We start from the raw sequence: 13871 nt of genomic DNA, 5'->3' as shown, positions 1-13871 counted from the left end.
TCCTTATTAAAGCCAGATACTCTAGGTTTGACATCTCTCATCCTTACGAGAACTCTATAATGGACAGAGAAGTTTTTACCAGTTGATCCACTGAGTCTCACAGTGGTTAATTTGCCTAAGCTCTCATAGCTACACAGTGGTCATTCAAAGGTACAAACCCCACGCTGTCCTGAAACTAGGTACACCCTCCTTTATCTCTTTATCTCCAGTACTCTGATGAGCAGCTAATTAATACAGGTGATAGGAGGTAATCACACAGGGAGCTTTATCTCTTTATCTCCAGTACTCTGATGAGCAGCTAATTAATACAGGTGATTAGGAGGTAATCACACAGGCAGGTTGGAGCTTACATGTTCTGAACTACCAACTCTGGCTGCGTAGTCTAAACCATTCAGATGGTCAGATGCCATCCCAGATCAGTTAAATCACTGTGAGGCTGGGGATGTAGCTTGATGGCAGAGCACTTGTCTAACACACATGAGGCCCTGGGTTCAACTCCAGCACTGAAAAGAACAAAAGGCTTTTTCTGTAGGAAGTTCTTTTCACAGGGGAGTGTCGCTGGTCCAGCCCAGTCTTCTCAGGGTAATGAAGTCCCAGGGAGAGACGAGGCGGCCTCCCAGCCCCCTGACGGATGTGCTAGAACCCGAGATTAGGTGAAGATTTCTTTAGCATTGCCCTCTAGGAGTTAATTTGGGGAGAGGGAAGCCTACCTTTCTTCCACTGGTTGTCTCAACACTGAAGGCAGATGCTACTGAGAGGATGGTGTGCGTGCGCCCCCTGGTGGGTTGAAATGGAAAGAGGACATCGACCTTGCAGAGCTTGAAGAGCCCCCAGACGGCAGACCTACTTGCACTTTCCCTGAGCAGAGTGTTGCCTGCAGGTTCACAACAGCCACCTGGTTAGATGGGGGCTCTAGATTACGCCTAGACTTTGAAGGAAACGGTGACACCCAACACTCCCCTCCACCAGGCCAGTGCCGCCTCTCCAGAGACTCCTGTGTACAATCCAGCTTCACACACAACACCTCCTTACATGAAATTTCAGAATTTCTGCTTAATCTTATAGTACCTTTTAGCAAGGCAGTAGTGTTCCAGCCCACAGGTTTTGTCAGCCAACCATGAGGACAGAGCCCAGCTCTACACCTGTTAAGGCTTATCAACTCTGGGGAATCTTGCTGTAATTAAGCCTTACTTTTCTCTCTCGTAAAATGGTCACTGAAGCCTAATTCATGAATGTAAATATTAGATGTGAATGCCAAGTACGTGATTTGATGTCTGGAATATACTAACCTTCCACCTCCTGCATTTTGGGCTATTACACTGACACTGGGGTGGACCAAGTTGACTGTGTTTCTAACACGTCTGAACAAAATCCTCACCAAAGAGAGTGTTGGGGGGCACAAGTGATAGTACCTGGGAGGCTGAGGCAGGAAGATTGCTAAAAGTTCAGTGCCAGCCTGGACTACAGTGTGAGTACCAGGGCCAGCCAGGGCTATATGACAAGGCCTTCTTTAAAAAGTCAATCAATCAATCAATCAATCAATCAATCACAAAACCCAACCACAGAGGGAAGGAGAGAGGGAGGGAGGAAGAGAGCACAACAAGCTTTCCGGGGCAATGTGTTAAGACTTCTTGTCCCGATGGCTGGCTCCTGCTTCTCCCCCCACTGTCATCCCCTCACTGCAGTTTTCCACAACCCCTTCTGCCATAGGCAGAACTAGGAACTGACCTTTCCTGCATCAAAACTTTCTACCATCATCCTATTCTCACCCCTGGGGCATTCCAGTGTGGAAAGGAGATGAAGGAGAGACTCCAGCAAAGAGAGAAATTGGCAGAGAACGAGGCTCTATGCAGGAGAGGCCGGGGGAAGAGGGGCTCGGTGCACAACAGCATCAAGTGACCAAATGCCGTCACTGACAACACCTGACTGTGGAACTCAGCAAGGGGAGTTCCTGACTAGAGCAATTTTGATATGGTGGTGTGGTGACATTCTAACTGCCTGAGGAATTATGTCCATCAGGCATGGATTCTCCTTCTGAGATGCATTTCTATCAAGAAAAGAAGGGGTGGGAGCTGGAGAGGGAAATAGTTTCTTGGGAGAACAACCTACTTATAATGTCCTGGGAACAGGTCAGCAAGATGGCTGGTGATGCAGAAAAGGGAGAATCAGGAGAGGTGCCCTTCAGAGCTCAGCAGGGTGGGATCTGGTGCAGAGGTGAGCACCTTACAGGGCAAAGACGGGGTGCAGGGAACAGCAGGGGGGTCTACAGGCACAAGATGCTGTGTGAAGGTGGACGCGGCATCCCCTGTCCAAGTTTTCTCTCCTGGTGGCTTCCACAATCCCTGTGAGGAATCAAAGCCACTGAGAGCTATTGCTGCTCAGTGAAAGGAAATCCCCTCACAAGAACCAGGGCCAAGCTCAGTTTCAGAAAGAACTTTAAGTCCGACAGTAAAATCTAGTGGGTATCTTCGCTAAATAAACCTACCTAAACTTTGGCAAGGTTCACACAGCGCCAACCTCAAATCCAAGTAAGAATAAACGCACAGATGATGCTGTGATTTTCTTTATTTCTAATAATTATTTAAACCACTCTATAGAACACTCTAGAACAATAAGAAAAACTCTGAAAAGCTCAGGACAGGGATTAGACCCCACATGTCCAACATAAAACTACCACACACTTTTTAGAAAGAAGACAGTTAACTCTATGACTCTCAGGTATTGATATATTCCAAATATCGTAATGAAAATTTACCACAAGAATGTGACTTTTAAAAATAGAAGAGGAAATAAAAATAGTAAAATACAAAGATTATCAAGTGAAGCAGCAGACACATGAAAAAGCCGTGATAAAACCCAGTACCCTGTGAAAAAGACATGGGAAAAAGCCGTAGATTTCTTTTGAGCTGTTTCAGATGACAATTTTTCATTGTCTTCTACCTGCTCACCAGATGTTTAAAACGGAGCTCAGTCCCCTTTCTGCAGCAACAACACTGAGCTTTGGGCAGATTCGTATAAAGCACAACTGTGTCATGGAGTCTGCATGGAGTGATGCTCAGCAGTCACAGGTAGAAGAGGTGGTTGGCTAACTCCAAACTTGGCTCCTTGTGGATGCTCTGTGCTACCAGGAAGGTCAGCTTGTGTGCGTACTGGCATGGCGCTGGGATGCTGATTAAGCCCTGGGGGGAGGGGGGATAGTAATGATTTTTTTTCACCTGCTGGTTGCTAATATAATAGAATGTGTTACTGGGTAAAAGATAATTAAACTCAGCCAACAGAGGGCACCCTCACCAGGGAGCTTAAGCTCACTGGCAAGATAGCCTGGAGGGTGGTCCCGGTTCACAGACTAGGAATTGGGAGACCTGGTTTGGACTCTGAGTGCACCTCTTGGCCTGATGCGCAAGGGCACGGGGCAGGCACATCATGTTCCCCTTCCCACCGCATGTCTGTGCTGGCTTCACATCCCTCACGTGTAGCATGAATTAACAAAGCTGTGCTGCCCCCAGGCTTGGCCTGGCAAGTCCCCTGGGACTGTTGTTTTGTTTCTGTGACAGACCGGGTTCCTCCCACTGTGGGCTCCTCCCTGTGAAGTCAAAGCTATGAAGGTGAACAGGGGAGGGGAGGACATGGCAATTCCCAGGTGAGGCCCTCCAGGTCATGCTGCCTCAGTGAACAGCTGTCACTCACCTGCCAGTTGTAGTAGAGATGGCACAGTTTGAACGTCAGTCTCTGCATGTGGTCAGGCTTCAAGACGTTGTCATCATAGATGACATTGTAGTAAGTGGGACTAACGGTTCCCTGGCTAGTCGTCTGGCTGATCAGGTAGAAGTCATACCTGTAGAAACAGTGGAGGAATGGAGGAAAGGAGTCACAGAGCAGGACAGATCCAAACAGCACCCAATGGGTCTCAAAATCATTTTCCAGGGACTGGGGAGACAGTTTATTCAGCAAAGTGGCTGCCATCCATGCATGAGGGCTCAAGCTTGTACCCCAGCACCCATGTAAAAAGCCAGGCCTGATGTCACACGCCTATAATCTTAGCATGGGGAGGCAGAGACAGGAGGATCTTGGGACTTGCCAGTCAGTCTAGCCAATGAGCGATCTCCATGTTTAGTGAGAGACACGGTCTCAAAAAAAATAAAAAGGTAGAGCCACTGAGGAAGACACCTGAGCAGCCTCTGGCCTCACACATGCACGCACACTCAAGAACACACACGTGCACATGAACATACATTTTCATACACCACACACATGCATATGAACATATACATATTCATATGCCACATGCATTTACACGTGGACAGATACATAAGCACACAGGTGCACATGAAAATACTCTTGCACACATCACACATATGTACATGAACACATGCAAACACCACACATGTGGACATGAACATCTGTGCATGCAGAACACGAGCACACAGATGCACACACATGTTCATGAATGTATGCACATGAACACGTGCACACATGAACATGTGTATACATACAATCCTGCATGTGCATGAATGTGTGCACATGAGCATATGCAGGTGCATGCACCACCCATGCACATATACATGTGCATACATGCCACACACATGCACATTAATACATGTGCATGCATCACATGTGCCCACGAACACACAAACTTGTATACGCCACACATATGCACATGAGTATATGAACATGCATACTATGTGTGCACATGAACATGCATGCACATGTATACAGTCCACACATGCACATGCATGCATACGTGCACACGAACACATGCACATGCATGCACATCACACACATGAACATATACATGTGCATGCACACTACATGAACACATGCACCGCACACATGCACATGAGCACACACACCACACACATGCATATGAACACACACACAGAAAAGCCAAAGACACACACGGTCTTCCAATGACACTTGCCAAGCAGGCCGCGTGGCTTCTGAATCCACCACGGTGCCCAGCGGGGGGTTCTGCACAGTCTTGCTTGTCTCAACGAAGAAGCGTGGTGTGCATCTCTTCCTGACCACAACCACCGACAGCCTGCAGCTGCTGCAACCAGAGCATAAAATGAGCATGCAGCCAAGTCACACAGCTTCATCCTTACTTAGTTGGGCTGTTGTTTTGCTGTTTGTGAATTTGTAAAATGAAGTAAACAGAAATTCATTATACAGATACTTCTAAGAGCCAGGTGTGGTAGTGCACACCTTTAGTCCCAACACTTGGGAGGCAGAGGCAGGCAGGTCTCTGTGAGATTGAGGCCAGCCTGCTCTACATGGTGAATTCCAGGTCAGCTGGGTAAACAGGGAGACCCGGATTGCAATAAAATTATAAAGTAAAATAAAATCACTGCAAAACAAAGAAGATAAAAAATCACCTGCCCTTCCTTCTTCTCTAGAGACATATGATTAGGGATTGTCTTCATTTGTGCAAAAGCATAGTCATTTGCCTAGTTTATAATACTTAAATGGGCACAAGGATTGGTTACCATGACAACCAACTGAACTACTTGATGACGATGCAGGAATTGGAAGCCTTACACGCACTAGAAAAGTGCTCTATCGCTGACATCTTGAGCCCCAGGAAACCGTTGGCCTGTGTCACTCAGCTTTCAACTGCCTCTTAAGGAAAGATTTTTCCAGAATTACCCATGGAGACACCACCCCTCATTAGCAACAGTCACTGCATTTTTACTTCCCTCATCCTCTCAAATTTATTTTGTTGTAGCAAAGAAAGGCTCAAGTTTCTCTTGCTCCTCAAATAATCTATTCTGAATCATTAAAAACCCATGTTTAGGTGTGTGGGTGAAGGATGGATGGACAGAAGGATGGATGGAGGGATGAATAAATGGATGGATAAATGGATGGATAGGAGTCTGGATGGAGGGAGGGAGAGATGGATGGACGGAGGGAGGGATGGAGGGACAGATGGATGGATGGAGGGACGGAGGGATGGATGGAGGGACGGAGGGATGGATGGAGGGAGGGATGGCTGGAGAGAGGGAGAGGGATGCCTGAATGGAGGGAGGGATGGCTGAAGAGAGGGAGGAAAGAAGGGAGGGAGGGACAGAGCAAACATATGTTCTGGCCAAATGCTGAATAGCCAAGTGCTGAAAGTATTTCAATGCCAAGGCCAAATCCCAGGACTCTCCATCACAGAAGGAACTCGGGAGATCAAGGATCACTGTGAACCTTCACTTTGAGCAGTTTTAGGATTTAAAAACATCCTGAGCTGCAGGTTCTAGTTACTGCCCAGCCTACTGTTCCCTTACAGTGTAATCAATAGGTGGTTCTTCCTAAAAATAAACAATGAATAAATAATTGTGAATATTCCCTATATTGAAACTTTTAAAAGTTGATGTTTAAGAGCAAGAGATGTTATCCCCTTAACACTGTCAGCTGTGGGATTCACCTGTCTCCACGTATTTAATCAGTCATCTGAGATTCATTCACCTGGGGCTGGGGAGAGACAGACATTTTTGCGCTAGTCATTTGGCCCCAGCTGCAAGTGATTCCACCATCAAGCTGTATGGCTTTCCCTCCTCTTCCCTCCTCTGTCTCAGTAATGATCTGAGGTCAAGCCCACTCCTCTGTGGCTTGTGGCTGCGAGATTTTGACTGGTGGTGACCACACACAGCTCTGCACTACTTGGGGATAAGACACTTTCTGAAATTTTCAAGATACCAACGTGAAATTAGTTTTTTGCACTCTCCAAGTATGTTTTGCACTTTGCACTCCACAGAATCACTGAAGAAAATTCAGTACTCTAACACTACATCTAGAAAAGCACGGTGCGGCATTCGAGCACGCCAATTACCCACCGCTCGACACTCCGGGCTCCCACACGCCTCTCCGCTACCTCACCCGAGCATTGCCGACCAACTTCAGAAGTCCTGCCCTGTGTGATGATCTGGATTTGTAATCACAGCGTGTTTCCCTCCCTGACGGTATGTTGGTATGTATGTGCAGTTCTGCTAGTCCACTACCCCTGCTGGTTTGTCAACCTGTGTCAGCTGCTCCGAAGGATGCACACCTTCTTTTGGGGCCTTATTCTGTTAGACCATCTGAACAACTCTCTAGTCTTAGAAAAATCCACTCAGATGATCTAGCAAGCCACAGAAACACAGCAAAACTTCACTGCATAAAAAAATAGAAGTCATGTTCACAAACTGTGTGTTCAGTCACTGAAGGTGAACCTGTTATCCGAAATGTCAGAGCACAGGAACTGAATACCTGGAATCTGAGCTGGACTCTGCCACGCTGCTCAGCAGCTGAGGGACTTCATAGTCAACAACTGCTTTTAGCTGACCATCCCCAACGCCATCACGGTACACGATTATCCTCGCTGGCAAGTCATGGTTGAGCTTGTACCATTTGTTGAGGGCACCTGCAGAATGTGGTGTTAATAAGACTCACCAGTGCAAAGCCACCAAAAATAGGATTCCGAACAGTTCAAGGTTGAAATAATTTTGTCATTTCAGACCATGGTAAAGCACAGTGATATTTAGTTTGGGCTGAATCTGAAATACCAAAGATGGATAACTGGGGCCCTTCCTCCATCTCTACAGTTCACACAATCATAAGGTTTGCAGTGACATCATGTGTTCCTAAATCTAACATTATCTCTTTAGTCAAATTTTAGTATTTAAGCAACAAATCAAATTTAATTCATGCAGCAGACAAATGCCTAAAATCAAATTAACAGCAATTCCACTTCATCCTGGATCCCCTCAGTAAGACTAGATGTGTTCATTTCATTCTCCTAATAGAACAAATATGAAAACAAGGAAATGCGTTGCCATTCCTCCAGAAATAGTTCCTCACACGCCTCACCCAAATTTGATCATAGTTCTCAGCGATGGGATGGATGCGGGAAACGTTTCTACCCACTCTAACTGTAAACCTCCTCAGAGCAGACATCAGACAGCAACTCCCACATGAGACTTTCAGTAAAAACTGCTAAAATATTTACCAGGTTTTAAAATAAGTACTAAGCTACAGCAATTCCTTTTCATGTACATATTGCATAATCTGTTTTAGAAGACTTGGCTGTCTAGGGAATTCATTTTGGTTTGATAAAAGATAATTGTAATCTAAGTACATCATCAACAAGGATCACTAAATTCACTTTAAAAATGTTACAACTTCCCAAAACGTACAGACTGCAAACTGCAGACAGGAGCTGTACATGTGTATGTCAAACTGCTGTGCATCACATGAGGAAGCCCAAGGCGGGTGGGTCCACTGCATCCCACTGTGAAGAGACCCTTCCCTCACCAACTCTCTCCCCATCCTCTCCTGTGCCACGCTTTATCTGGCAGCACTCCTATCTCAGGGCCAAAGGCCTGTCTCCCATGTGTAGACTTAACACTTCCTCCTCATGCTGGTTTCCCTAGCACAGGTCTCTTTGGGCTACAAACTACCAGGGCCTCCAGTGGCCACAGCCTTAATTATCATACACAATGCAACACAAATGCTACCATGTGCTAGCCTACGAGTCAGCACACAGACTTGGGGTTCTCCCACTGGGTGGAAGCTGACAGACTTAGGAGTTTGCTTCCGCTTGCCTGGTCGCCTACAAGCATGTGGAATCCAGACGTGCAGGAACCGCCCCTGGGACCCACCCCATTGCTACAGATTAAATACCAGTCAAGAAGACTTTTAGGCAATCTGCAACTTCAGCTGTCGTTCTCTGAAGGATGCAGCGAGAAAACCACCTGAAGTAAAAGACAGAGCGTCAAGTTCATCCAACGTCCACATTCCTACCGCAAACATGCACTGTTACGAAGACACACATGCCATGAGCAAAAGTGAACATTCCTGACTTTGTATGTACCATCTGGCTACAGTTATACAAAATAACCCCATCCTAGCACGAATTCATTGTTAAGGGTAACTAATGCTCAGTGTTGGCATCTGGATTCAAATTCTGACCAGAAAATGTGACAGATGTGTGGCCCTTGGCACATGAACCCAAACCTCAACCGCTTCATCTCACCAAGACAGTTCACATGACAGCAAGGTAATTCCTACCTCCTGGAACCATGAAAATTAAATTAGAAACTGCACATAAATACAGAGTGCTGCACAGTGAGCACAACATGGGCCAGTACACTGTTGATATGAAAGAATGTAGTTGTTTAGCACAAAGCATTGCAGCTCCCAAAATGTTCAAGGATTTCTCCAACATAAACCCATTTCTAGAGGGGATTACTTCAGTTACCATTGTAAAATGCTTGAGTTGTGGAGATTTTAGAAGTTCTATCGATGAAGTCAGTAATTAAATACTTAGAAATGAAAATCATGATGGGTTGTTTGTTATAACAGGGACATGAGTGCCCCTCAGAAGGTCGGTCATGTGTGTTACAGGGACATGAGTGCCCCTCAGAAGGTCGGTCATGTGTGTAACAGGGACATGAGTGCCCCTCAAAAGGTCAGTCATGTGTTATACAGGGACATGAGTGCCCCTCAGAAGGTCGGTCATGTGTGTTATACAGGGACATGAGTGCCCCTCAGAAGGTCGGTCATGTGTGTTATACAGGGACATGAGTGCCCCTCAGAAGGTCGGTCATGTGTGTTATACAGGGACATGAGTGCCCCTCAGAAGGTCGGTCATGTGTGTTATACAGGGACATGAGTGCCCCTCAGAAGGTCGGTCATGTGTGTTATACAGGGACATGAGTGCCCCTCAGAAGGTCGGTCATGTGTGTTATACAGGGACATGAGTGCCCCTCAGAAGGTCGGTCATGTGTGTTATACAGGGACATGAGTGCCCCTCAGAAGGTCGGTCATGTGTGTTATACAGGGACATGAGTGCCCCTCAGAAGGTCGGTCATGTGTGTTATACAGGGACATGAGTGCCCCTCAGAAGGTCGGTCATGTGTGTTATACAGGGACATGAGTGCCCCTCAGAAGGTCGGTCATGTGTGTTATACAGGGACATGAGTGCCCCTCAGAAGGTCGGTCATGTGTGTTATACAGGGACATGAGTGCCCCTCAGAAGGTCGGTCATGTGTGTTATACAGGGACATGAGTGCCCCTCAGAAGGTCGGTCATGTGTGTTATACAGGGACATGAGTGCCCCTCAGAAGGTCGGTCATGTGTGTCACAGGGACATGAGTGCCCCTCAGAAGGTCAATCGTGTGTGTTACAGGGACATGAAGTGCCCTTGGAAGGGCTGATCAAAGGCTTGTTCCTCAGCTTCTGAAGCTATGGAGAGGTGACTGGACCACAGGTGATAACTTCACCAGTAGATTAACCAACAGAAGTGAGCTGAAGTCATAGCCAAATGGGCCCTGAGGAAATCAGGCCTAGCTGAGGCAGGGGGTCACTGGGACATGCTCTTGAAGGGTATATCTTGTCTCTGGACCTAGCCAAGGCAGAGGGTCACTGGGGCACTCTTGAAAGGCCCTTTCCTTCTCTCTCTGTTTCCTGGCTGTCCTGAGGTGAGCAGCTCTGCTGGCCACACACTCTCCACCATGATGTTCAGCCCCATCTCAGGCCCAAAGCAATGGGGCCAAGTGAAAGCTCTGAAACTGAGGCAAAAATCAATCTTTCCTCCTTTAGAAAGTTGTTCTCAGATGTCTCCTCACAACAGCAGAAAGTGACTAACATACGACAGCATCATTATCAAAGTATTCTGAATATCTGAAATCACAGTAACATGGTTAGCAACGCCATTAACAAGCTGCGAGTCTTGAGGGACACGAAGACAGCAGAGCGGAGGTGCCATAACACAGTCCGTTTACACAGAGGCAGCACTTCTGACAACTTTCCACAGGCAGAGAGTTGGATGGTGGTAAACTCCCAGCATATTTCTGGGTTAAAAAAATCTGAGGACAGAGTCACTTGCCTCACACCATCCCCTCCCAGTGGCGCATAACCCACTGCCAGGAAAGAGCCTTTGGCACATGAGAAATAAATATAAAAAATGTTAAAATGGGGTGGGGTTCCGAATATGCTAAAAATATATTTTATGAAATTCTCAAAAAGCCAGTACAAATATTTTTAAAATTTTCAAAAGGAATCCTCGGCCAGGCTAATTAGTGATGACACGTCTCTCCCAACATCAGTCAGTAAAGACCAGAGGTAGTAGCCAAACTTCAAATGTAGACAGAAGTGCACCATGTCAGGGAACACAAACCGTCATGAGCCATGACAGCACCAAAGAGCAGAACATTCCCATTACCATCCCCAGAGAAGTGGAGATCTGTAAACCACCTGACAACACAAAATAATTGTTCTTGATTTTCAGTGTGTGTGCACATGCATAAGCATGGGGAGGCTAGAGGTCAAGTTCAGTGTCTTCCTATATTGCTCACCACCTTATTTTTTACTTTATTTTGTTGAGTGTGTGTACATGTGTGCACACATATGCCATGCATGTGGCAGTGAAAGGATGACTTGCAGAAGTCGGTCCCCCACTCCACCACATGGGTCCCAAGGCTCAGACTCAGGCCATCAGGCTTGGCAACAAGCGCTCTTACCCACTAAGCCACCTTGCTGGCCCAACACCTATGTTATGAAGGTTAAATTGAGACTGCATGTAGCACAGCATTATCAAAACTTACATGATGTGGTAAAGGCTATTCTAAGTTGCTTATAGTGATGAATACCAAATGAGGGAAAAAAGAAAACTTGCTAACACTCCATGAAAGCAAGCAGGAAAAAACCAAGCCAAAATTAGAAGGAGGAGGAAATACTAAAGACCAGAGCGGCAGTAAACAGACCAGGGTGGTAGAGCACATTTGTAATCCCAGCACTTGGGAGGTGGAGACAGGAGGATCAGGAGTCTAAGGTCATCCTCAGCTACACAGTATGAGGCCAGCCTGGGCTATAGGAGACCCTGTCTTGGAAAAAAAATTAAAAATAAATGGATACAAGAAAAACCTTAAAAGATCAATAAAAAATTTTTTTGGTTGTTTTTGTTTTTTTTAGGTAATTAACAAACCTCTAGCTAGACTAATATAAAAGAAAGAAGATGGGTAAATAAAATCAGAGACATTAAAACTTATATCACAATTTTAGGTAATTAACAAACCTCTAGCTAGACTAATATAAAAGAAAGAAGACGGGTAAATAAAATCAGAGACATTAAAACTTATATCACAAACATCCTAAGGACCGTAGACACTACCATGAACAACTGTATGCCAACAGATCAGATGCTCTGTACCAAGTGGATAAATTCTGAGCAAGGAACAATTATATAATACCAGCAAATTTGGTAACCTGTAAGAAATGAATACAAACTTACCAAAATGGAAACATAATGAACAGAAAATCTAAATAATGACAAGGAAATTGAATCAGTGTAACAATCATCCCGCAACAAAGTTTCAAACCTGGTGGCTTTGCTGCTGAATTCTGCCAAGCATTTAAAGAATTAGCATTAATCCTTCACAAACTTATGCAAAAAATCTTAAGAAAGGGGATTAAGTCTAATCTTATTTTAGTAGGCCAACATTACCCTGATATCAGACAATGGTACTTTAAGAAAACTGAATGTCAGCATTCATGAATAAATACCGAGGGGGGGGAAGGGAAGGAAGGAGGAAGGGAGGGAACAAGGTAGGAAACAAGCTATCAGAGGGACAACTGAGTCTGTACAGCACTTCTGTGGCAAGCATGAGGAACTGAGTTCAATCCCCAGATCCACGAAAAGACGCCAGGCAGGGAGGACACCCTTGTAATCCCAAGGCTGGGACGGACGTGGACACAGGAGGATCCCTGGGGATCACTGGCCAGCCATCCTAGCCCAATTGGTGAACTCCAGGTCAAGGGGAGCCCATCTTAAAGGAGGTGAAGGGTATTTCTGAGAATTACACCAAAGTCATTTTCCAGCCTTCAAAAGTATCAACATATATGAAGGAGGGAGGGAGGGAGGAAGGCCAGTTGGCCAGATAGCTCGTGGTTAAGAGCACTTGCTGCTCTTGCAGAGATAGCAGAGTTCAGTTCCCCGCACCCACACTGGGCAGCAAACAACCACCTGTAACTCCAGTTCCAGGGCATCTAATGCCCTTTTCTGGCCTCCATAAACACCTGCACACACATGGCAGGACACATACACAGATACACATAAATAAAATAAAATCTTTAAAAATTAAGTTAAAAAAAGAAAAGAGACATCATTATGAACTATTTTTGTTTTTGTATAGCCCTGGCTGGCCTGGAACTTGCTATGTAGATCAGACTAGGCTCAATGACTATTACTGTTTTATATGACATGAAAAACACAAGCAAGCAATGAGGCTTCAACAAGCTGAAACGTTTCTTCACAGCAAAGGCAACCGTCAACAAAAGACAACTTCTAGAACGGAAGGAAATGTCTGCATAGCTAATAAGAGTTTCCTATAAATAATGCACAGAACTCAAATGACTCAGTAGTAAAAAGGGGAGCACATCACACCTTCTAAGATCAAAGGACCTGAATAAACATTTCAGAAACGACATGACCAAATGACCACTTGATCAATGACAGTGTCCAACATCACCAACCATCAAAGAAACGCAAGCCACCAAGAAACAGAGACAGGGAGAGGTTAGTGGAAGGACACAAACCTCGATTTATTTATTTTTATTTATTTGTCTTTTTGAGACACGGTCTCCCTGTAGCTGAAGCTGGCCTGGAACTCACTACACAGACCAGGCTGGCCTTGATCTCACAAAGATACCCCTGCTTCTGTCCCCCAAATGCTGGGACCAAAGGTGTGCACCACCATGCCCGGCTTATAAACCTCCATCTATAAGAGGAACAAGATCTGAATAGCTAATGGACAGCACTGACTATAGTTAATGATGTGTCTATATTTGAGGCTTGCTATGAGCAGATCTTAAGTATTCCCACGACACACATGTGACCATGTGAGGTGATGAGT

The 13871-nt window shown here is 45.6% G+C and overlaps 1 protein-coding gene across 1 annotated transcript in view; it reads right to left on the bottom strand.

Moving 5' to 3' along the window:
• Positions 1 to 3062: 3062 nt before the first annotated feature.
• The window catches only part of Piwil4 (piwi like RNA-mediated gene silencing 4), a 48334-nt gene continuing 37525 nt past the window's right edge, over positions 3063 to 13871 (bottom strand). Inside the window, exons 16-20 of the mRNA XM_008823138.1 lie at positions 8641 to 8711; positions 7228 to 7381; positions 4919 to 5047; positions 3688 to 3835; positions 3063 to 3179 (exon numbers count right to left, since the gene is read on the bottom strand). Of these exons, the coding sequence (XP_008821360.1) occupies positions 3063 to 3179; positions 3688 to 3835; positions 4919 to 5047; positions 7228 to 7381; positions 8641 to 8711 (619 nt within the window). The remainder of the gene's footprint in view (positions 3180 to 3687; positions 3836 to 4918; positions 5048 to 7227; positions 7382 to 8640; positions 8712 to 13871) is intronic.

The sequence above is a fragment of the Nannospalax galili genome, unplaced genomic scaffold (assembly GCF_000622305.1).
Source record: "Nannospalax galili isolate Female #2095 unplaced genomic scaffold, S.galili_v1.0 scaffold469, whole genome shotgun sequence".
Lineage (NCBI taxonomy): Eukaryota > Metazoa > Chordata > Mammalia > Rodentia > Spalacidae > Nannospalax > Nannospalax galili.
The sequence above is the reverse complement of the archived record's forward strand: the minus strand, read 5'-3'. Positions and strand labels throughout refer to the sequence as shown.